We start from the raw sequence: 17,560 nt of genomic DNA, 5'->3' as shown, positions 1-17,560 counted from the left end.
TGCAGCATTTTTTGATGCTTCTGACTGGCTTTGGGGGGAGTTCCAGGTATTCAGTGTTCACCACTGAGAAGATGGTTTTAGGATCTCTCTCTTTGCCTGGCTTTTTTGCTATAGCTAAGGTAGATGTCTCATTTGGGATCAATAATAGATTTAAATGTATCATTCCCCCCAAACTTCCCATGAAGTATTTTTTCCTGTTTGAAAGTCAGTGCTGTTGTTTCCTTATGTTCTGCCTTTACCACTGTATCAGTGCTTCCCAAGCTGTGCATCCCCTTCTAGGAGACTCTTTTGGACCCTCAAAAAGGGACTGCAGTTGATGAATATCCCATATGTGGTCTGTCCAGACCTGAAACCTCCAAAACTGGAAATGATGATGTAGGGCAGCCTCTGTGGAGATTTATGTTATTTATGTTATTATGAATGCTGTAACTTACAAAAAACAAAGGACCAGCAGAGGCATGCTGTATACGATACTGAAACTAACACCATCACATGGCAAAGCTGCACGAGAGGAGACACAGTGAGCAGTTTTATGGTGTTTCACCTTCAGCTCAGCCAAATAAATCAGGACGTAAGGCACGTTCTGTATACCAGGAGGCATGCCCTGCCCATTGAATAGAATTTGGAAGTCACCCGCAAATGCAATAAATTTTGGGCTTGCTGATGTGAGCAGGTGAAGGCAGGGAGAATTGTTCTGCTGACGTAACCGAGCTGTCTGCTCCTCAACAGGTTTTTGCAGAGTGTTTCCAGGCCTGCCAGAGGCAGGGCTAAGCACTCTGTTATTAATGGTCCAGGCTTAGGTGGTGCCTTTACTGTGTGTTCAAACAATTTGGGACCTTGAACTCTGAATCACAGCCCATCTGAGGCTTGAACAATTGGCAAAGGTGGCACTTCTCGCTGCTCTCTGAAGCAACATAAAGCTGGAATGTAATTTTAGCTGTGGACTATGGTCCTCGCTTCTAGCACGCAGTCGAAGATATCAAAACAGCAAAACCCACTGTGCAGCAAGGAAAATGTGGTAGTAGCAGAGGTTTCCAGGCTCAGCAGGAGCAAGAAAATTGAAATGCTAACAAACATGCTGTCTTATCTGCCAGTGCTCTAAGGAGGTGGGCGAGGAAAAGCTAGAGAGCACCTTGCAGATATAAGGAGAAATCTTCCATATTGTGCCTGGCAGGCTGTAAACACATCTTTAAAATGTATTTATTTTTCTCTGTAGAGATCATGTGTATGCCACGTAGGGGTGTGAGACTAAATTTTTAGATGCTATAAATGACTGATTCAAAGAGGTTAGTCAGGGAACTCATGGGAGAGGATGTAACTTCTGACTCATGCTCTAAGCAGTGGAGATTTTTTTATTTTTTTAAACTGTTTATAAATTCCTCTGCAGCATTGACCATAAATACTCATGGTTAGTGTCCTTTGAGAAGTACTGTAAAAAGGCCCCCAAACCTTAACACTTCAGAGTTCCTCCAAAAAAAAAATCGGCAGCCAACAAATGCTGTATAAATTAAGGAAGCTTGTTTAAGAAAAGTTAATAAAAAGATGGAATCAGAAAAGTAAAATGCTTTCAGATGGTATAGGGACTGTTTAAGTAGACATCGTACTGGAGGATGGGTATGGGCTGTTGGAGGGATTCAAAATGACATGATAGCTGACATAACCTGACACGAGGGTGAGGGAGGATAGGGATACAGCCTCCAAAATTTGAAGTTCTATTAGATGAGAAAAAATTGAACAAAGTGTAAAAACACAGTAAGGCTCCACAGATGTCTGACTCAAGGTCTGAAATGTTAAATAATGTTTTTCCTTCCCAAAACATCAGGTACAGGAAACAATTGGAGAGCCTGTAAGACCAATAGATGATTCAGGAGAGTTTTTTATGAAGGGTTCTTAGAAGGTATGGTCATGACAGAAAACCAAGTTGTTTTGCAGATGTGTTCATTGTGGAGGAATGTTTAGAGGCTTCCAAATGCCATTCTTTGCTTTTAAAGGATTATCTGGTTATCTGGTCTTCATTGGAGAGTTCTAAAGAATGAAATAGCGACGCCATTAACCATGAAGCCTGATGTTTAAAAAGACTTGATGCCAGAGGAGTAAGAAATCTGTACTTTTTTATAGGGATCCTGAGGAATGACATCACATGATGCTTTCTCTTAAAGTCTCTTCTGTCCTTGATATCTCCTTGAGATCAGAGCGGATCCTTCCTCGTTGCTTTTCTTCAAGGGAGCACTAGGTTCAGTCAGCCAAAGAGCTGAAGGGCCTGTGGCAATGTGCCAGGCAGGAGTCACTGTGGGATTTTTTGTTTGCGAGTTCGGGGTTGTTTCGTAGATTCTTCAGGAACCAGTTCTTCCTGGGCGATCCATTCCCTTTGATGACTAGGGAGGAAGCTGGGGTCAGTTGGTGTCATCAGACCGGGACTTGGCTCGCGGTGTACGTGTGTGCCACAGAAAGTTCCGTCATGTCTCAGCTAACTTGATACCTTGCGTTATACTCTTCCAGCCAGGAATTTGCTGCCTGTCAGCAGAACCGTCTTGAAGTCAAAGTATTGTTGAGTGATTTAGTTGGAAGGGGTCCCTGTAGGTCTTTTAGTTCAGCTCCCTACTCAAAGCAGGTCCAGCTTTGATGGTAGATGAGGTTCTTCAGGACAATATGCTGTCGAGTTGTTGATCCTCTCTGCGGGTGGACATTCAGTAGCTTTTATTGGCCCTTCTTCCAGTGTCTGATCACACTCATGGTTAAAATCGTTGTAGTAATATCGAATGGGAGTTTTCTTTATGACTCGTGTCTGTTCTCATAATTTTGGGGTGTGTTTGTGAGAAGTCTGGTTCCACCTTCCTTGTGACCTGCCATTAGGTAGCTGTAGACGGCAGTAAGATCTCGCCTTCATCTTTTGTTCTTCAGACTGAACAAACACATTGGAAGTTGCGTGGCTTGAGCCCTGTGTCTTGGTCATCCCTCCTGCACTCCCTCCAGTTTGTCATCGTCTTTCTCGTACTGGGGAACCCAAAGCTGAACATGATACTGACAGGCACTAAGGGGAGCAGATCCCTCCCAGTGACTCACAGGCAGCACTCCATGATGCAGCCTGGGATGTGGTTGTTTGGAGTACTTCTTTATCGTACAATTTAATCACGTTGGTCCTCTGCCACTTCCTGCCCCTCACCACTTGTTCTTGGCTTCCCTGACTCTCCCTGCCAGGTCATAGGTATTTGTTCAGAGCCTGTAATACGACATCTTTACCTCATGGCTGTGTACCTGCGAGCATTTTTCTTACCCTCGGTCTTTTATCTGTGAGGTTAGTTGTCTGTGAGGTGATTTTAGACCAAAATAATTTATTTAAGATGTTCTGGTGAAGGACCTCATCAAAACACCTCTGGGGTCCAGCAGTGTTTATTTGCCTACGGTGCTAGAAATTTTTTCTGTGTCCTTTCCATGGTAGTTGTTGGCGCTTGAGGGTCCTCTTCACACCTTGTGTAGGGGTGTGTGGCAGGTCATATTTTCTATCAAAACAGGAAAATGGACACCAGCAGCTGATCTTAATACATAAAAAGCTGAACACTTTTGGACCAAACAGTGTCTTCCCATTTGGACTCTGTGCGTGAAGGTGCAAGCGGTTGTGACATCCCTCCTCAGATGAAACAGTTTTTTTGTTTTGTTTATACTGAGGTGCTGAGGAGTATAGATAGTCTAGAGAACAGGTTCTTTCATCCTTATGGTTCTTTGCAAATTTAGCTTTTGGGATGAATGCCTGAAAGTCTTGCCTTGTCGCTGCCCAGTTCACATGTATTTTGAAGCAGTGATGATCTTTACCATTGAGCTTTCTACTTCAGGACATATTGCAGACTGTGCAGGGCTTAATTTCGTATAAACCCTTCCCACTTCACTCTTCTGTGGTATCTTGTCTTGCCACTCTGGCGTGTGGCAGTGTAAACCTTTGGGAAGCCTTTTGCTAGGCTGTATCTTGGCACCCTGTAATCCTTTCTTGGAGGTAGTGCGTGCCCAGGCAGACGCCAGCTGACCTTTGGCTGCCGTCTCCCTTAGTGCAGGTGAAATATTCCCTGTTTGAGCTGGCAGAGCTTGTTAATCTGTGGTAGGGAAAGGGATGCCCTTGAGCTCCTTCCATCATGACCAAGCACGATGAGGATTATCTTGGGGGTGCAGCAGCTCTGATCTAAAAGCTCAGGGCTGCTCTCTGGCTGTTCTACCTGTCCAGAGACTTGGAGCAGTGCAAAATACACCCACGGCTGTTGTTTCTGCAGGCACTGTGTCCAAGCTGTATTGCATTAGTGTTCGATGTTCTGTCTCAATGAGCAGAGTGCTTTGAGCTCTTCTTTTTGTAGAGAGGCTCTAGGCTTTTAGCACTTCTGCAGAGAATATCAGATTTGCTACGTGATTATGTATACCCCAGATATTTTGGAAACCCTCACAAATCTCTTTTTATCCTCTAAATGAGAAATAGGAGATTCAGCCAAATGTCCTGGATTCTGTCCTCTTGACTGGAGAGTTTCCAAGATAAACTTGTTTGCCCTAAATGCTGTCAGGAGGTTCAAATTTTTGCTCCCGAACTGGCTGCTGCCGAAGGCCTTTTGGGAATGTTTCTAGCCTCAGGGGTTGTCTTACTATTGCTTTTATTGGAAAGTAACACTTTTCTTTGTTTTTATAATTATAAAACTTATATGTGGTGAGAAATGAAGGACCTGGACTGGCATTCTTGATAGCAGGTGGCTGTTAGATAGGCATAGCCCTGTTTGTCAGAGCTCACTTGGAGAACTTTGAACTTGAGAAATCCCAGACTTGTGCAGGAAAACATTGAGCTGGGCGATGGGAAGATGCAATTCCACCAGTAGGTTTTCCTTATCAGAAGGTGACCGTGTATCTTTCTGCTCTGAAGATAACCCAAAGAGGCCAGGGGACAGCTGAAAGAAAAGACGGGCTGTATAGTAATTAGCAATTCAGTGATCAGGGATTGCAACTCGAGGGAGAAGGGCCTAATGACATGCCTGGAAGGCACCAAGTTCACAGCTCTCCCAAAGCATTTGAATACGGTATGAATTGCCGGGCTTGAGGTCAAGGAAAAAGTTCCCTTTGCAAAACTTGAACTATTACACAGACATTTGAAAACCAGGACCTCTGCTGTAGCAGTCCCCCAAATGCTTTCCCCTGCCCTTTGCACAGTACTGTGCTTTGCACCATGCCAGGAAGAGATGAGGAGCAACAGTTCCAGTTTCTGTCTGAGGAGGGATTCAGATCCTCTGGAAGCTGGGACACTGCTGAAACAGTGTGTTTAAAGAAGGGACTGACTTAGTTTAATGCTTTGTAAAACTAGTGTTCACGTGTTTGAATTCTGGAAGGTCATGACACCGAGACACAAGACAAAGTTGTCCATGTTTGTGAAAATGTGCAGTTTGTTGAAGAGATCGTGGGCTCAAGTCTGATAAACGTGTAGATCTCTATGGATTAAAATCTCAGTGTAAACAGGAAAAAATCATTTATTCATTCCTATCCTGTTTGACTGGAGTGGTGATGATGTGTATTAGGTTTATGCAGTATTCTTGTTTCTTTTCTTTCACACTATCCTAGTCTATTTTTAATTGGCAATAAGTTATATTAAATCTTTCCCAAGTCAAATCTGTTTTGCCCATGATGGCAGTTGGTGAGTGATCTCCCTGTCATTTCAATCCATTTTATTTTCTCCCCATGTCCTGTTGAGAAGGGGGAGTAAGAAATGGCTGGGTGAGTGTCTGGGGCTGACCACTGCAGTGACTGAGACGCAGAGAAGTCAAGGATGGGAAACACTTGCAGCAGGGTACTTAACTCACGTGGCTTGTAGGAATGTAACGTTTGGGTCCAATTCTGAAACACTATTTTTAGGCACAGTTAATATTTTATGGAGCAGGTAGTCAGGGAAGCCACAGAAGGAAAGCTGATCCTGCAGAAGAAGAGCAGAATGCTGGCTGCAGCCTCGTTGGATTTGTAACTTAACCTCAGCAAGAGCCCCACAGTCAACTGTTAATTTCAGGTGCTGTAACCTAAAAATGCGGAAGCTTGTTAAAAATAAGCTGAGCAGGGCAGCTGTTTCTGTGGCTCCAGGGGATATTAAAGGAATTACAGACCATGCAAATTAACAGAAATAGAACAAACAAAATGGGTGAGTGCATAACTATTGTGTAGTGGGGAAGGAGAGCCTGTTCAGAGAGTGGCCGTGCTTCACAATCCTGTTGAATGCACATGTAGATAAAGATTAGTCTGCTTGTATTTGCAAAAGCCAAATCCATCCTGAAAAAATCTTAAGGAAGATAAAGGACATGTAGAGTAGAGTGAAAGTGCTTGTGTGGCTGAATAGGTGGCAGATTAGCTAGCAGGTAGGAAACGGTAGAAAAATGAATGGTCCTCGCATCCACTCCTCCCTCTGGTTGAGAATGCTCACTGATGGATTTCTGCAGGGATGGCATCTGTCTCTTATGTCTCTACATTCATAAATGACGTGGAAATGTAATTAATAGCAAGGTGATGTTTTTTGCTGATGATATGAAGCCAACGATAGTCGTACAAACAAGGGCTGACTGTGAAGAACTGTAGAACAACCTGACAGTGCTGGATGACTGGAGGATAAAATGAAAGATGCTGTTCAGGCTGTACAGGTACAAAATGACTCTCGTGGGGGAAGAATAACAATCAGAGCTTCACACAAAAAATGGTCTCTGAGATCCCTCTTGGAATGCAGGGACCAGTCCTTTGTGTTGGGGTTGATAGCCCCAAGGAAAAATCAGCTCGGTTCGCATCTGCAGGCAAAGCACAGGTGGAATAATAGAGACCAGGATGGGGTGGAATAGAAAGCAAAATGGAGAACATCATTGTGTTGTCTGCAGTAATCACTGCCTGTTTGTGTTGTGAATGATGCTCACAGTTCTGGTTTCCTTCTGCTTCTCAGAGGGTATGGAACTGGAAGAGTAACAAGGTATAGATCAGCTTCTGTATGAGGAACAGCTGAACAGACTGGGAGTATTCAACCTTGAGAAGAGACCACAGGGGAGCAGGATATGAACAAGGACCTAAAAAAGGCTATGAGACGGCTAACAGAGATGCTGCTCCTCTTGTTTCTAATTCTAAAAAAGTACCAAGTGAAGATAGCAAGCAGAGCTGTGGGCTGCAGGACACGGCCTTTTCACAGAGTTTACAAAGGTTCAGAAAGGTGTCAAATGTGTGGGGGAAAATCTTTTGTGTTGTAAAATCCAGAAGGACCACCTTTTACTTAGGAACTTCTGTAAAATACATGTTGGAGAATGAAGGAATGTGCTTATTTTCCAGTTCTTTTCCTCCCAATTAGGAGCTAAAGAGTAGCTGTAGTAGCAGATCAGAGAGCTGGTAGTCGCTAAAGCAAATTTGCATTTCACCTTTGATTCAAGACAAGAGTAAAAAAGTAGTGAAATATCTTTACTGATTTCAATATTCTTACCTTAGATCATTTATAGATGTGGTCCCCAACCAGCTGTATTTCTTCTGTGGGAAGTCTCATGGCTTCACCATTCTGAGCTTGACTGATTCTTTTTGTTTGTTTGTTTGTTTTTAAAGGTATATGGGAATAGGACTTTCTGCTCAAGGGGTCAACATGAACAGGCTTCCTGGTAAGTCACTGTAAAGATTGGTTTTGGCTTACAGTCTGTGTTAAATGTTTATTTAAAATAAATATATTTAGGAATTAATGGATGTGTTTCTATTAATAAAACGTCATGACTATAAGTGTCTTAAGTCTTGGAGCTTCAAACTATTGAGTGTTATCCTTAACAGAGTTACTAGTAGTATTAATGTAGCCACGATGATTTTAGCAGGTGATAGAAATTAATATTAAACTAATGAGTAACAGGTAAGAAGATAATGAGCTTTCAGACATGCCAGCTGTTCTTTGCGTCTGAAAGATAAGTACCAAAATAATTTGACATTTAATTTGTGCACCACACCTGACAATTTTATATGAAAGAATCATAAAACGTCAAGAAAATTGTCTTGTTATATTCACTTTTCTCTTCTTTCCCCCTTCCAACCAAAACCAGAAATATTTGATTAGAGTCGTATACCCAGTTAATGTTGTTGCTTACTTTTGAAATATTTGTTTTTAGTTTAGCCTTTAAGATGGTTACTTAACCAAATTCTTTTATTTAAAAGCCAGCTTCCTTTTTTTTTTTTTTTAATAAATAGTTAACTGAAAATTATAAAGAAATCTGCTAATAATGTAGTGACTTCTGTAGCAGGAATTCAGTTGGGTTCAAAGTTGAAAGTTTCCTGTATTTGTTAGAAAGTGAATGTTCTTCAAGTGCTGGAAAAAAAGGCAACGGGAACCATCTGCCATTCTGTCTTTGAAGTGATTTACTCCTGGTGGAATGCTAAAGCTGAAATGTATATTCAACCCATACTATGCATCTTGGTATCTCCAAAGGAGAACGTTTTATGAAGCAAAATATATGATTCTGTAGCTCAGTTATAAATTTCTGAGAAGTTTCTATGGTTATGTTTCTGAAATTCTGCTGAGACTGCAGATAAAGAAAAGAAGACGAAGACAAGCAGGATCCATGGATGATTTCAGAGACAAGTCAGTTTTCTGATGCACGTTGTTTTAATTGTAAATCTACTGCTGAATTGTGTAATGGAACATCTACATTGTCTTCTTACTGAAGAGGATCATGGCAATCTTGGAGTGCACGAAGGAACATTTGGGACCATTTGCGTTGATAAAGAAATTTTAAATTGGCAAGACTAACTGCGTTACTTTATTAGTTCAATTAAAAATTTCAGCAGTGAAATAACATGCATTGTAACCACTCATGATCATAGAAACATAGAATATCCTTTGAAGGGACTGACAAGGATCATCAAGTCCAACTCCTGGGTCCGCACAAGACCACCAAACAATCAGACCCTCAGTCAGAAAGCAGCGCCCAAGCACTTCTTGAACTCTGGCAGCTCAGAGCTGTGACCACTGCCATGGGGAGCCTTTTTCCAGTGCCTGGCCACCTCTTGGTGAAGAACCTTTTCCTGACACCCAGCCTGACCCTCCCCTGATGCAGCTCCACGCCACTGATGTTTGAGTAACAAATGTCAGTGTAGCGTGTGGGCCGTTCATAAATCACAGCCGTGTTTGATAGCTACAGCCAGCCTCCCCTTTGCCAGGTACCACTCTGGTCATGTTTGATCTCCCGTGAGAGTTAGCTTTTGGCCACAGCCCAAAGAACTGTTGGTCTGACTTGGGCACAGACATCCTGGCATTTTTTTCCCTGCTAATTTCTGACCTGCCTGCAGAGGTGGTTCAGTCTCCAACTTTGGAGATATTTAGGCCTCAGCTGGACATGGCCTTGACCAATGTGATCTAATCAGATCTGCTTTGAGCAGGGATTGGACTGGATGTCTTCTGAAGGTCCCTTCCCTCTTTAGTTATTCCGTGCTTTTATGATAACTCGTAAGAATTCTCACTTGGGAAATGTTCTCGTTTTGGGAGAACAGTTTCAATGAGAACCATTAGTAAGGGGTTAAAGAATTTGCACCTTACTGCAAACTGTACTTGCTAATAGTTTTTATTAGATCTAGTGTCTGTACCATTGGAGGGAAAATTATGCTCTCCCAACCAAGTGGGCTGTGTGCATGTATAAGATGGAGCATGAGTCCAGCCCCATCTTCTTTTCCCAGAGCTGAAAGGCAGCTTGCAAGTTACTTGGCAATTAAGGGTGCAAGTAGTGTTCAAGGTGTGGCTCCCCAGCATGTGCAGAGGAATGATGGATGGGATTGTCTTGTGTGCTGTAGGCTGCTGGTTGGGCTGTCCTTTTACTAGGATTCTCACTGGATTATAAAAGTTATATGTAACAGTTAAATACTAACCTGCCAAAATTGTTTGTTTCTTTTTCTTTTTTCTTTTTCCCCTTTCAGGGACTGAAAATTAACTAAGCCACTTCTGTTAAATGTCTCTAAAGCCTAAGAGCCCCAAGAGCTGTTTTTTTATGGCTGATTTAAATCAAAGTGCCTGTATACTTCTATTATTTCAAGAATGTATGTAGTGAATGTGGAATTCTTTTGTTTGAGTTTAAAAAAAAATCATCAACTTGAGACTTCAGATGGTGCTTATTTAGCTTAGCAGTGAACTGTACACATTTGATCCTATGAACCTGCTGGTTTTTTTTGATCGCATGCAGATTATGCTGCCAAGACAGATTCTGCACATGTAGCTAGGTCAATCTCCTGTCATCTGTGTGAAATGAAATGCATGGTTCTGTGTTAGATCTCAATAATTGTCTTCCTGGCTTTTGGAGAATGAGTCCAATGATTTCATTTTTACAGTATGCTGCCCAAGTAAATGAAGTTAGAAATATGTATCAGGCTTAGCTGTTATCAAGTCCCTCAGCACAGAGTAAGTGAGAGCTCACAAGGAAGTGATAGGCTTGGAGTCTTGACTTGGCTTCACGTCAAAATGTAATGTGAACTTTTTGTGACCTGAAATCCTGCCAAGTTTGTCTCCTTAGACCCTTTTTTAAGTCACTTCTGCTTTAACAGATTAATTTTCACTAGGCATACTGGCAGGGCAGCGTGTGACTACTGCAAGTTCAGGAGTCCAAAACCTGGTATGGGAGTTGGTGCTGGGTTCTGTCTCAAACTCTTTCCCGCGAGAACAAACACTTCAGTGGTATCCAGTTCCAAGTCAGGACATTTGTGCTTTATGCCAAGTTTATTTTGGCTTCAGCACAGCGTGGTGCTGGTGGGGGTAGTGTTGAGCGTTCTCTGAAAGTTGGAAGTGTGGCTGGGGCAACCTGAGCATTCCCTTAAGCGACCCGTCTGTGCATTGGAAACGGAGACTGCTTTTAAAAGGAGACTGTCTGCCCCTGCTCTGCTCAAACGCTTCTGTAGGCTGTGCTCTGAAACTCAATCATCATCACTGGAATTAGTGATTTTTTTTAATTCGAGTGGCATTTTTCTGACCTTTATGTGTCTTGATGATTTAAAAGAAAATAAAAAAATTAAAGACAATTAGAGCATTCACTAAGTGTTCTGCTTTAAAATAGTGGCTTTCATTGAAATGTCTGCTCACTTTTTTTCCTCAGGTTCATTGTTTTTTCCACGTGCATTCAGCATTTTGGTATCTGAGGATGAAATTACATGTTACAGCTGAACTGATCTAACTCCTTGCCTTCAAAGGAGAGAAGCTCAACACTCGCTTCTCCCTACCCCCGGCTGCACAGCCCACCTTCTTCTTCCCTTGTGCGAGCTCTTCGCTCTGGCACTTGTCACATCCTTTGCCAAGCCAATCTAGCTTTCAGGCCTGGCAGAACCTTGCTTGCTTTTCTGCTGTACTGAGGTTCTGGCAGGCTGCTCTGTTCAGCAGTCATGGAGCATCCTAAATGTCACATAAGAAATGTCCTTTTTTTTTTTTTCCCCTCCGTTTAGGAAGTTTTTCTGAATCCAGCTGAAAATGTGTCTGTGGTTTGCTGCAGGCATAGCCTAACCTTCATAAAATGGAGGAAAATTGGTGTTCCCATCTTGAATATGGATGAGATGTGCATGTTGGAGGGGAATGTCCCATGCAGAGGGTGTTCTCTGTTGGTTCAAAACCTTCATGCTGCTGAGAGACAACAGTTCATTTGCTCTCTCTTTGAGGGTAACCCAGCAGGAACACGGGGTCAGCAGGAGAGGGAAGGAGGGGTGAGTCTCTAGGGTAGCTGCAAGGTCTTCATTCAGCCCAAGATGTTGTGAAACCGTACCCTTAGGCATGCACTGCTCCAGTTTGTTAAACAGCACAGATACGATCTGGCCAATCACTTTTAGAGACTTTAAACACCCTCTGGTTAATAACTGACTTGCCCTGCTATGCAGCAGTGCACATGTAGAGCGGAGTGCCAGCTTTTTCTCACTACTGGGTTGTTTCATGGAGCTTTGATTATTTTTCACCTCACTTATAAATTCAAAAATATTGCTGGGCTTATTCACTGCTGGTCTGCTTCAAACTCCCTATTAAAAGAAGCTTTCAATTTCAAGAATGTTTTATAGGCACACTTGAGTTAGTGTGCAGTCAGGTAAAGCAGCGTAATTTGGTGTACAAAAACTTGCTGCATACTGGATTTGGTTTGTGGGACTGTAATGCCCGAAGCCAGATCAGCAACAACAGAAGTAATTTGTCCAGCTGTCCTGTGCCTCTTTCAGCAAATGGTCCTTATGAACGGCCTGTTCCTGTAGACAAGTAAATAAAATAAAAACGAGTGCTGAGAATTAAATCTTCCCCATGCTCCCCTCCTCTGCAGAAGCCCTGAGTTCACCTCCATAAACCACAAGCCTGATGAACAGCTTTCCATTTTAACTTTGTTTGGAGTTCCCTTTGTTTGCTTTAGCTTCATCATTTGCTAATAGGTTTATGTTGACGTTTGTAGATAGGACTTTATTTATTTCCAGATTGTCTTGCATGTTATCAGAAGAGATGTTGTAGGAGCAAAGCTATTGAGGAATCTGTTGTCTGCCTGTTCCTGTCTATGAGATGAAAGAGGTATTGGCTTCTCCCCAGGGATGTTCGCAAGGATTTTTCAGGCATCTTCAGAGGGGCACTGATGAAGGGGAGGCTGGACAGATGTTGTGTTGCAGGAACTGGTGAGAAACTAACGGACCTGAGCTTGTTGAGCCTGAAGAAGAGGCTTAGAACGGATCTAGGAGCAGCCTTTCACCCTTAAGCCCTGAAGGGACCTTAAAGAGAACACAGACCCAGACTGTTCGCAGAGGTGCATGGTGAAGGGGCAAGAAGCAATGGCCACCAGTTGCAAGAAAGGAAATTCTCATGGGAAGTTAATAAATAAATAATTAATTCCTTGTCAGAGTTTGGTGTGGACTACCCAAGAGGCTCCATCTTCCGAGATTTTAACATCTCAGATGTACAATACTGTGAGAAACCTGATGTAACTTTAAAAATGTGCCTGCTATGAGCAAGGTGTTTGGCTAGAGAGCTCCCAACGCTTCTAGCTACTTCTTCCTCTGATGGCCATGACATCCATATACTCCAAATGTGTCTTAAGAACTTTTTTCTTTCTATTGGTTTTGCTTTGGGTCATCACTTTCTGCAACTCCAATGACGAATTTTTGCAAAAACAACTTAGTCCCAGGTAGATGTAATTTACATTAGGTAAATGTAAGAATTACAGAAGATGAGACTTCAGCAGGTCTTCTGAATTGAAGCTAATTCAGTTATATGTCACGTGCATGTTTAAACCAGTCATTCAGTATCGTCGTGGCCACTTCTTCCAACACCATCCTTGTGTTGGAAAGCTTTTCCCGGTGACTGAGCTAAATATCCTATGCAGTTTAAGTCCATTATTCTTAGATTGCATGGAGGTGGAGAATAATTAATTCCTTGCCTCTTAGTAGCTGTATATGTGAATACTTCTGTCACTGCTTTCTGGTCTCTCGAAGCCAAGCATCCCTGGCTCTTCACTTTGTTCCTGTTTATCATATTTTTTTGATTTGTGACAACTTCTTGACCTTTTATGAATTTTATCTACTGGATGCATCACAAGCACTAGTTTCTTTGTCCCTGTAGTAAAATAAAACATTGAAAGTCAGAGCAATTCAGCAAGCATCTCTTTACCCACACTGCAAAGATGAAGAAAAATCCTAACCCACACTGCAAAGATGAAGAAAAATCTTTACCAAGCTTCCAAAATCTCTAAGGCCTAGGTAGAAAAAGGGGAAGGGGACAGGAGAAAGCTAGTTGGTTAACTGGGAACCAAATAGTGGTTCAGCATGCTTTCAAATCCTCCAGGCTAAACCAGCATATTGGATACCCAGCTTGATTTTCTATCTTTAGAAGTAATTTCTGTTAAGTTTATTTAAGGATTTATGCAGCTGATCAAGCTCTGTCTTAAAATACATTATGGTATATGTTCTGCTGCAAAGCTCTTCTAGAACTGTCCTTAAAAGTAGTTGACCAAAATGGTACATGGGGTTTTCATATGATATCTTAGCAAAGTCTTACACAATGGTACTCACACTTTGTTGTCTCTTTAGTAAATTTATACCTTCCATAGCATGTCCTGGGATTGCACTGCGTTTTTTACTCTGTTGGTTTATGAGCCTCCTCCAGTCCAGAGATGTGCCTCTTCCTCCGCTGTTTCCAATACAGGAAGAGTTGTTATTCTCTAACATAAGTTAAATGCTAAATAAGTTAAATTACAGTTGTGTTAGGTATTCAGTATTAGGGTATTACCATGGACCTTATGGGTTAAAAGCCTGCACTACTGAGCTTGTAGTTTCTTTTAATGCTTCTTTGACGTTTTCAGATGTAAATATTATTCTACTCTATTTGCTACGTTGAGCAATCAATCTTTTGCTTTTTAGGTATATTTTTAATTATGTTGCAGTTTGTTGATGCATTGGGAAGGCAGACGTGTGGGAAAAAAAGATGAGAAACCAGCAAAGCAGGCGGCTGACAGTCAGAGTCCATGTGTCAAGGCTGAGCACACAGGCTGCTTTTCCATTCAGTGCACAACTGTTTGAGGGAAAGGCACTCGTGGTCTGCCTCTGGAGTGTGTAAGGACTTTGGAGCACCATGGAGAAACCTGAATTTTGTTCCTCTCCTCTATTATTATCCATAAGGAAGGCTTAATCCTGTAAAGAAGCACGGAAATACTCAGTTTACCTCTGCCTTGACCCCTGTTTTATTCTTCGCTGCTGTTGTGGCTCTTCATGGAGTTCTTACACCATTGAGGTCTCTAGTTAAACCACTCAAGTTATTCAAGAATGGATGAAGGAGGCCTTGTGATTTCTTAAAAGGAGTCTGAGTATTTACTTTCACCTGATCATTGCTTATAGTTCCCTTTTCTTGCCTGTTTTCCTTGGATTTTCTACTTATTCTTTATTGAGTCCTCTTCAGGACTGAGCACCATGGAAACCTTGGAGTAGTTAGATAGAGTTTTAGGATAAAAGTGGTTGATCGAGTAATTTAATCAAAGTGGTGACAAATTCTATACGTTGTTCAATATTCAGTGTGTTTTATGGCAACATGAATACTGTGTCCTGCAGGAGATACTCAGAGCGGATTTAGAGCAGTGTGTAGCCCAGCTCTGCTTGCCACTCCGTTTAAACCTTTCCTCTTGCTAGCTGTGAGGAGATTGGACTTTTCAGGAAATCCAGCCTGTTTGTTTGAGACCCAGACTGAATAGTGCCCAATTCTTCATTTTGCCATGAGATTTGCGCACAGATAACTACTACACATAAGGAATTTCATAAAGTTGCCACTTCTGTAGTACCTTCATTAAATTAGAGGGTGGTGACTAGTCTTTGTATGTCAAGTTAAGGAATGTGTAGGGTTGGAGTAAACAACAGATAGGTGTGCATTCCCCCAAAACTGCTCAAGGAAGCACCCCCAGGACCTAGTTACATCCACACTCCTTTGGCTGACTGTGCCAGTTCCTAACCACAAACTTGCTTACACTTCTCGTAGCCTCTCATTTTTGCTAGCAAACCAGTTGGCGGGGTGCAAGAAAACTGGATCATGTAATTGGGTTAACAATAGTGTATGGGGGGCACTGCTTGATTTTAGGGTTAAAAAATATAATTCTCACCTAAGGTGTTTGCTGAAAGCTTTAATTAAAGATTGGTTCCAGTGCACAGCTGCCCACTTGATCACAGAGACTGGTTTTGCTGGGCTGGAGCAAGCCTGGCTGGCTGCATCTCTAATTTTTCGTCTGCCTCTTGTCTTTTTTCAAGGTGTTTGAAGATGGTTGCTGGGTACCTTTATTTTGGTGATTAGTAAGACAGTTGAACTTGACTGGATATTTTTTTGCACTGAATTTTGTCTTGTTCAGTCACTTAGTAAAGAAGTGAAAACAAACAGCAATGAACTCCGATGCTTGTTTTGCTGTAACTTACCAGATGCTTTCTGGTCCAGATGATGAGGGGACTGAAGGTTTGGGAAGATGTTGAGCTCAGAAGGGCTACTAGCTATTATGAGAAGGGCTGTGTGCTAATAGTGGCTCTGCAGCCTTCGTTAGCATCTGGAGAATACAGATACAGTGAATTTCAGTCTGTGCATGGTGAGTGCTGCTTGGACAGTGGAAGGGCATCATGAGAAAGACTGAAACTGGTGATGGAGAAGAATCCTGTCTTGGGAAATTTCAGGGCCAGATGCCTTCTAGCTGCATCTGCTCTATTTCTGGTGATGCACTAAAGCAGGCGGTGATGTGCGTGGACTTGTCATGGTTAGCAGTGCCTTAGAGTGCAATGGGACGAGAGGATCTACGCTGGCAGTGGTGGAGGAGGGACCCTGCAATCAAAGGACAGTGACTTCTTGAAGGCAGTTCTGATGTGGAGGAGTGCAACGGCAGTCTGAAGTAGAGGCCAACAGAAGCTCATTTGCAATTAGTCAGCTGTGAAGGGCTCCAAACTGTGGGGATGTGAGAGAGGGAAGCCGAGAGAGCCTCTGACCCGAGGTGGCTGCAGGAGGGAGGGCATCCTTCTGAGCACCCCTGTCCTGCTCCCCTGGCCGTGCCTGCACCGCAGATGTATTTTGAGCAAGATGCAGTCCCTGGGAGCAATTAGAAATGCCAAGCATCTGATACTGGGTAGGAGCTGAGGGGAAAAAGCAGCCTGAGAACTGCTCTGGAAACTTTGCCCTGGTAGCCTTGTTGCTGCTAGCTTAATTAGGTTTTGACCTGAAAAACTAATTTGTCTTCGACATCCGAAGAGGTGACTGGTATGTTTAGAAATTGCAGTTATTTTTAATGCATAATAGAAGAAACAAGAGCGAAGTGGGTCAGTGTGTCAGTTCAACAGTTCGTGATCCTTTTGTACAGAGCGAACTTTTGGAAGGATCTCATCTGGACAAGTGCAAATTATTGTACAGCTTAAAAGAGTGGTGGATGTTAAACACACGCTGCCAAGAAAAAGAAACGCATTACAGTAGGTTTGAGATGTTTGGCCTTTGTAAGTGGAGCCTTCTTGAATTTGTCTACACAAATATTATTTTGGAGTCCCGGGTGTATTTTTGAAGTGAATTTCTTGGTTCTCAACACCTGCTGTGCTTTGATTTACATCTTCAGTTGTGCTACCCTGGTTTCTAATAAACAGAACTGAGAGATGCACTCCGGCATCACAGCTCATGCACTCCAGCCACTAATAACTATTCCAGGGTAAGTAATATGAGGTAGTTATCCTGATCAAAAAAAAAAAAAAGGCTCATAGTGGAGTTACAGTGTCCTAAGAGTGGTTGAAGCGGATTCCTTCTTTCTCCAGATGTTCTCTTACTGGGCCGTACCATGTGCAATTTTCAATGTAGCTTTTCATTTTTTAGTCCACTGAAGAAACAGAAGAGAAATTTATACTTACTACAATAAAACAAAAGGGTTTCTTTTGGAACTTCGGTTTTTAGACATTTTTAATGTAAGAATACTTCTCATATGGAATCAATTTCATGCGTTCAGTGTATGTGAAATTTCATCATTGAGAAGTAATCTGAGAAATGCCCATTTTCTGTTTATTCTATTTATAGTGCTTCTTTTTTAGTCTTCACTCTCAGTTGTGTGTGTGAGTGGTGCCTGACCAAATT

General features: G+C 42.3%; 1 protein-coding gene across 2 annotated transcripts in view; it reads left to right on the top strand.

Moving 5' to 3' along the window:
* RANBP10 (RAN binding protein 10) overlaps positions 1–17,560 on the top strand; it is a 70,319-nt gene that overhangs the window by 14,075 nt on the left and 38,684 nt on the right. For both annotated transcript variants that reach the window (XM_084533673.1, XM_084533672.1), the window contains exon 3: positions 7,573–7,625. In XM_084533673.1, the coding sequence (XP_084389799.1) occupies positions 7,573–7,625 (53 nt within the window). The remainder of the gene's footprint in view (positions 1–7,572; positions 7,626–17,560) is intronic.

Source organism: Aythya ferina (assembly GCF_964211825.1).
Source record: "Aythya ferina genome assembly, chromosome: 12".
In the NCBI taxonomy this organism is placed as follows: Eukaryota; Metazoa; Chordata; class Aves; order Anseriformes; family Anatidae; genus Aythya; species Aythya ferina.
This window is presented reverse-complemented; position numbering and strand designations above follow the sequence as displayed.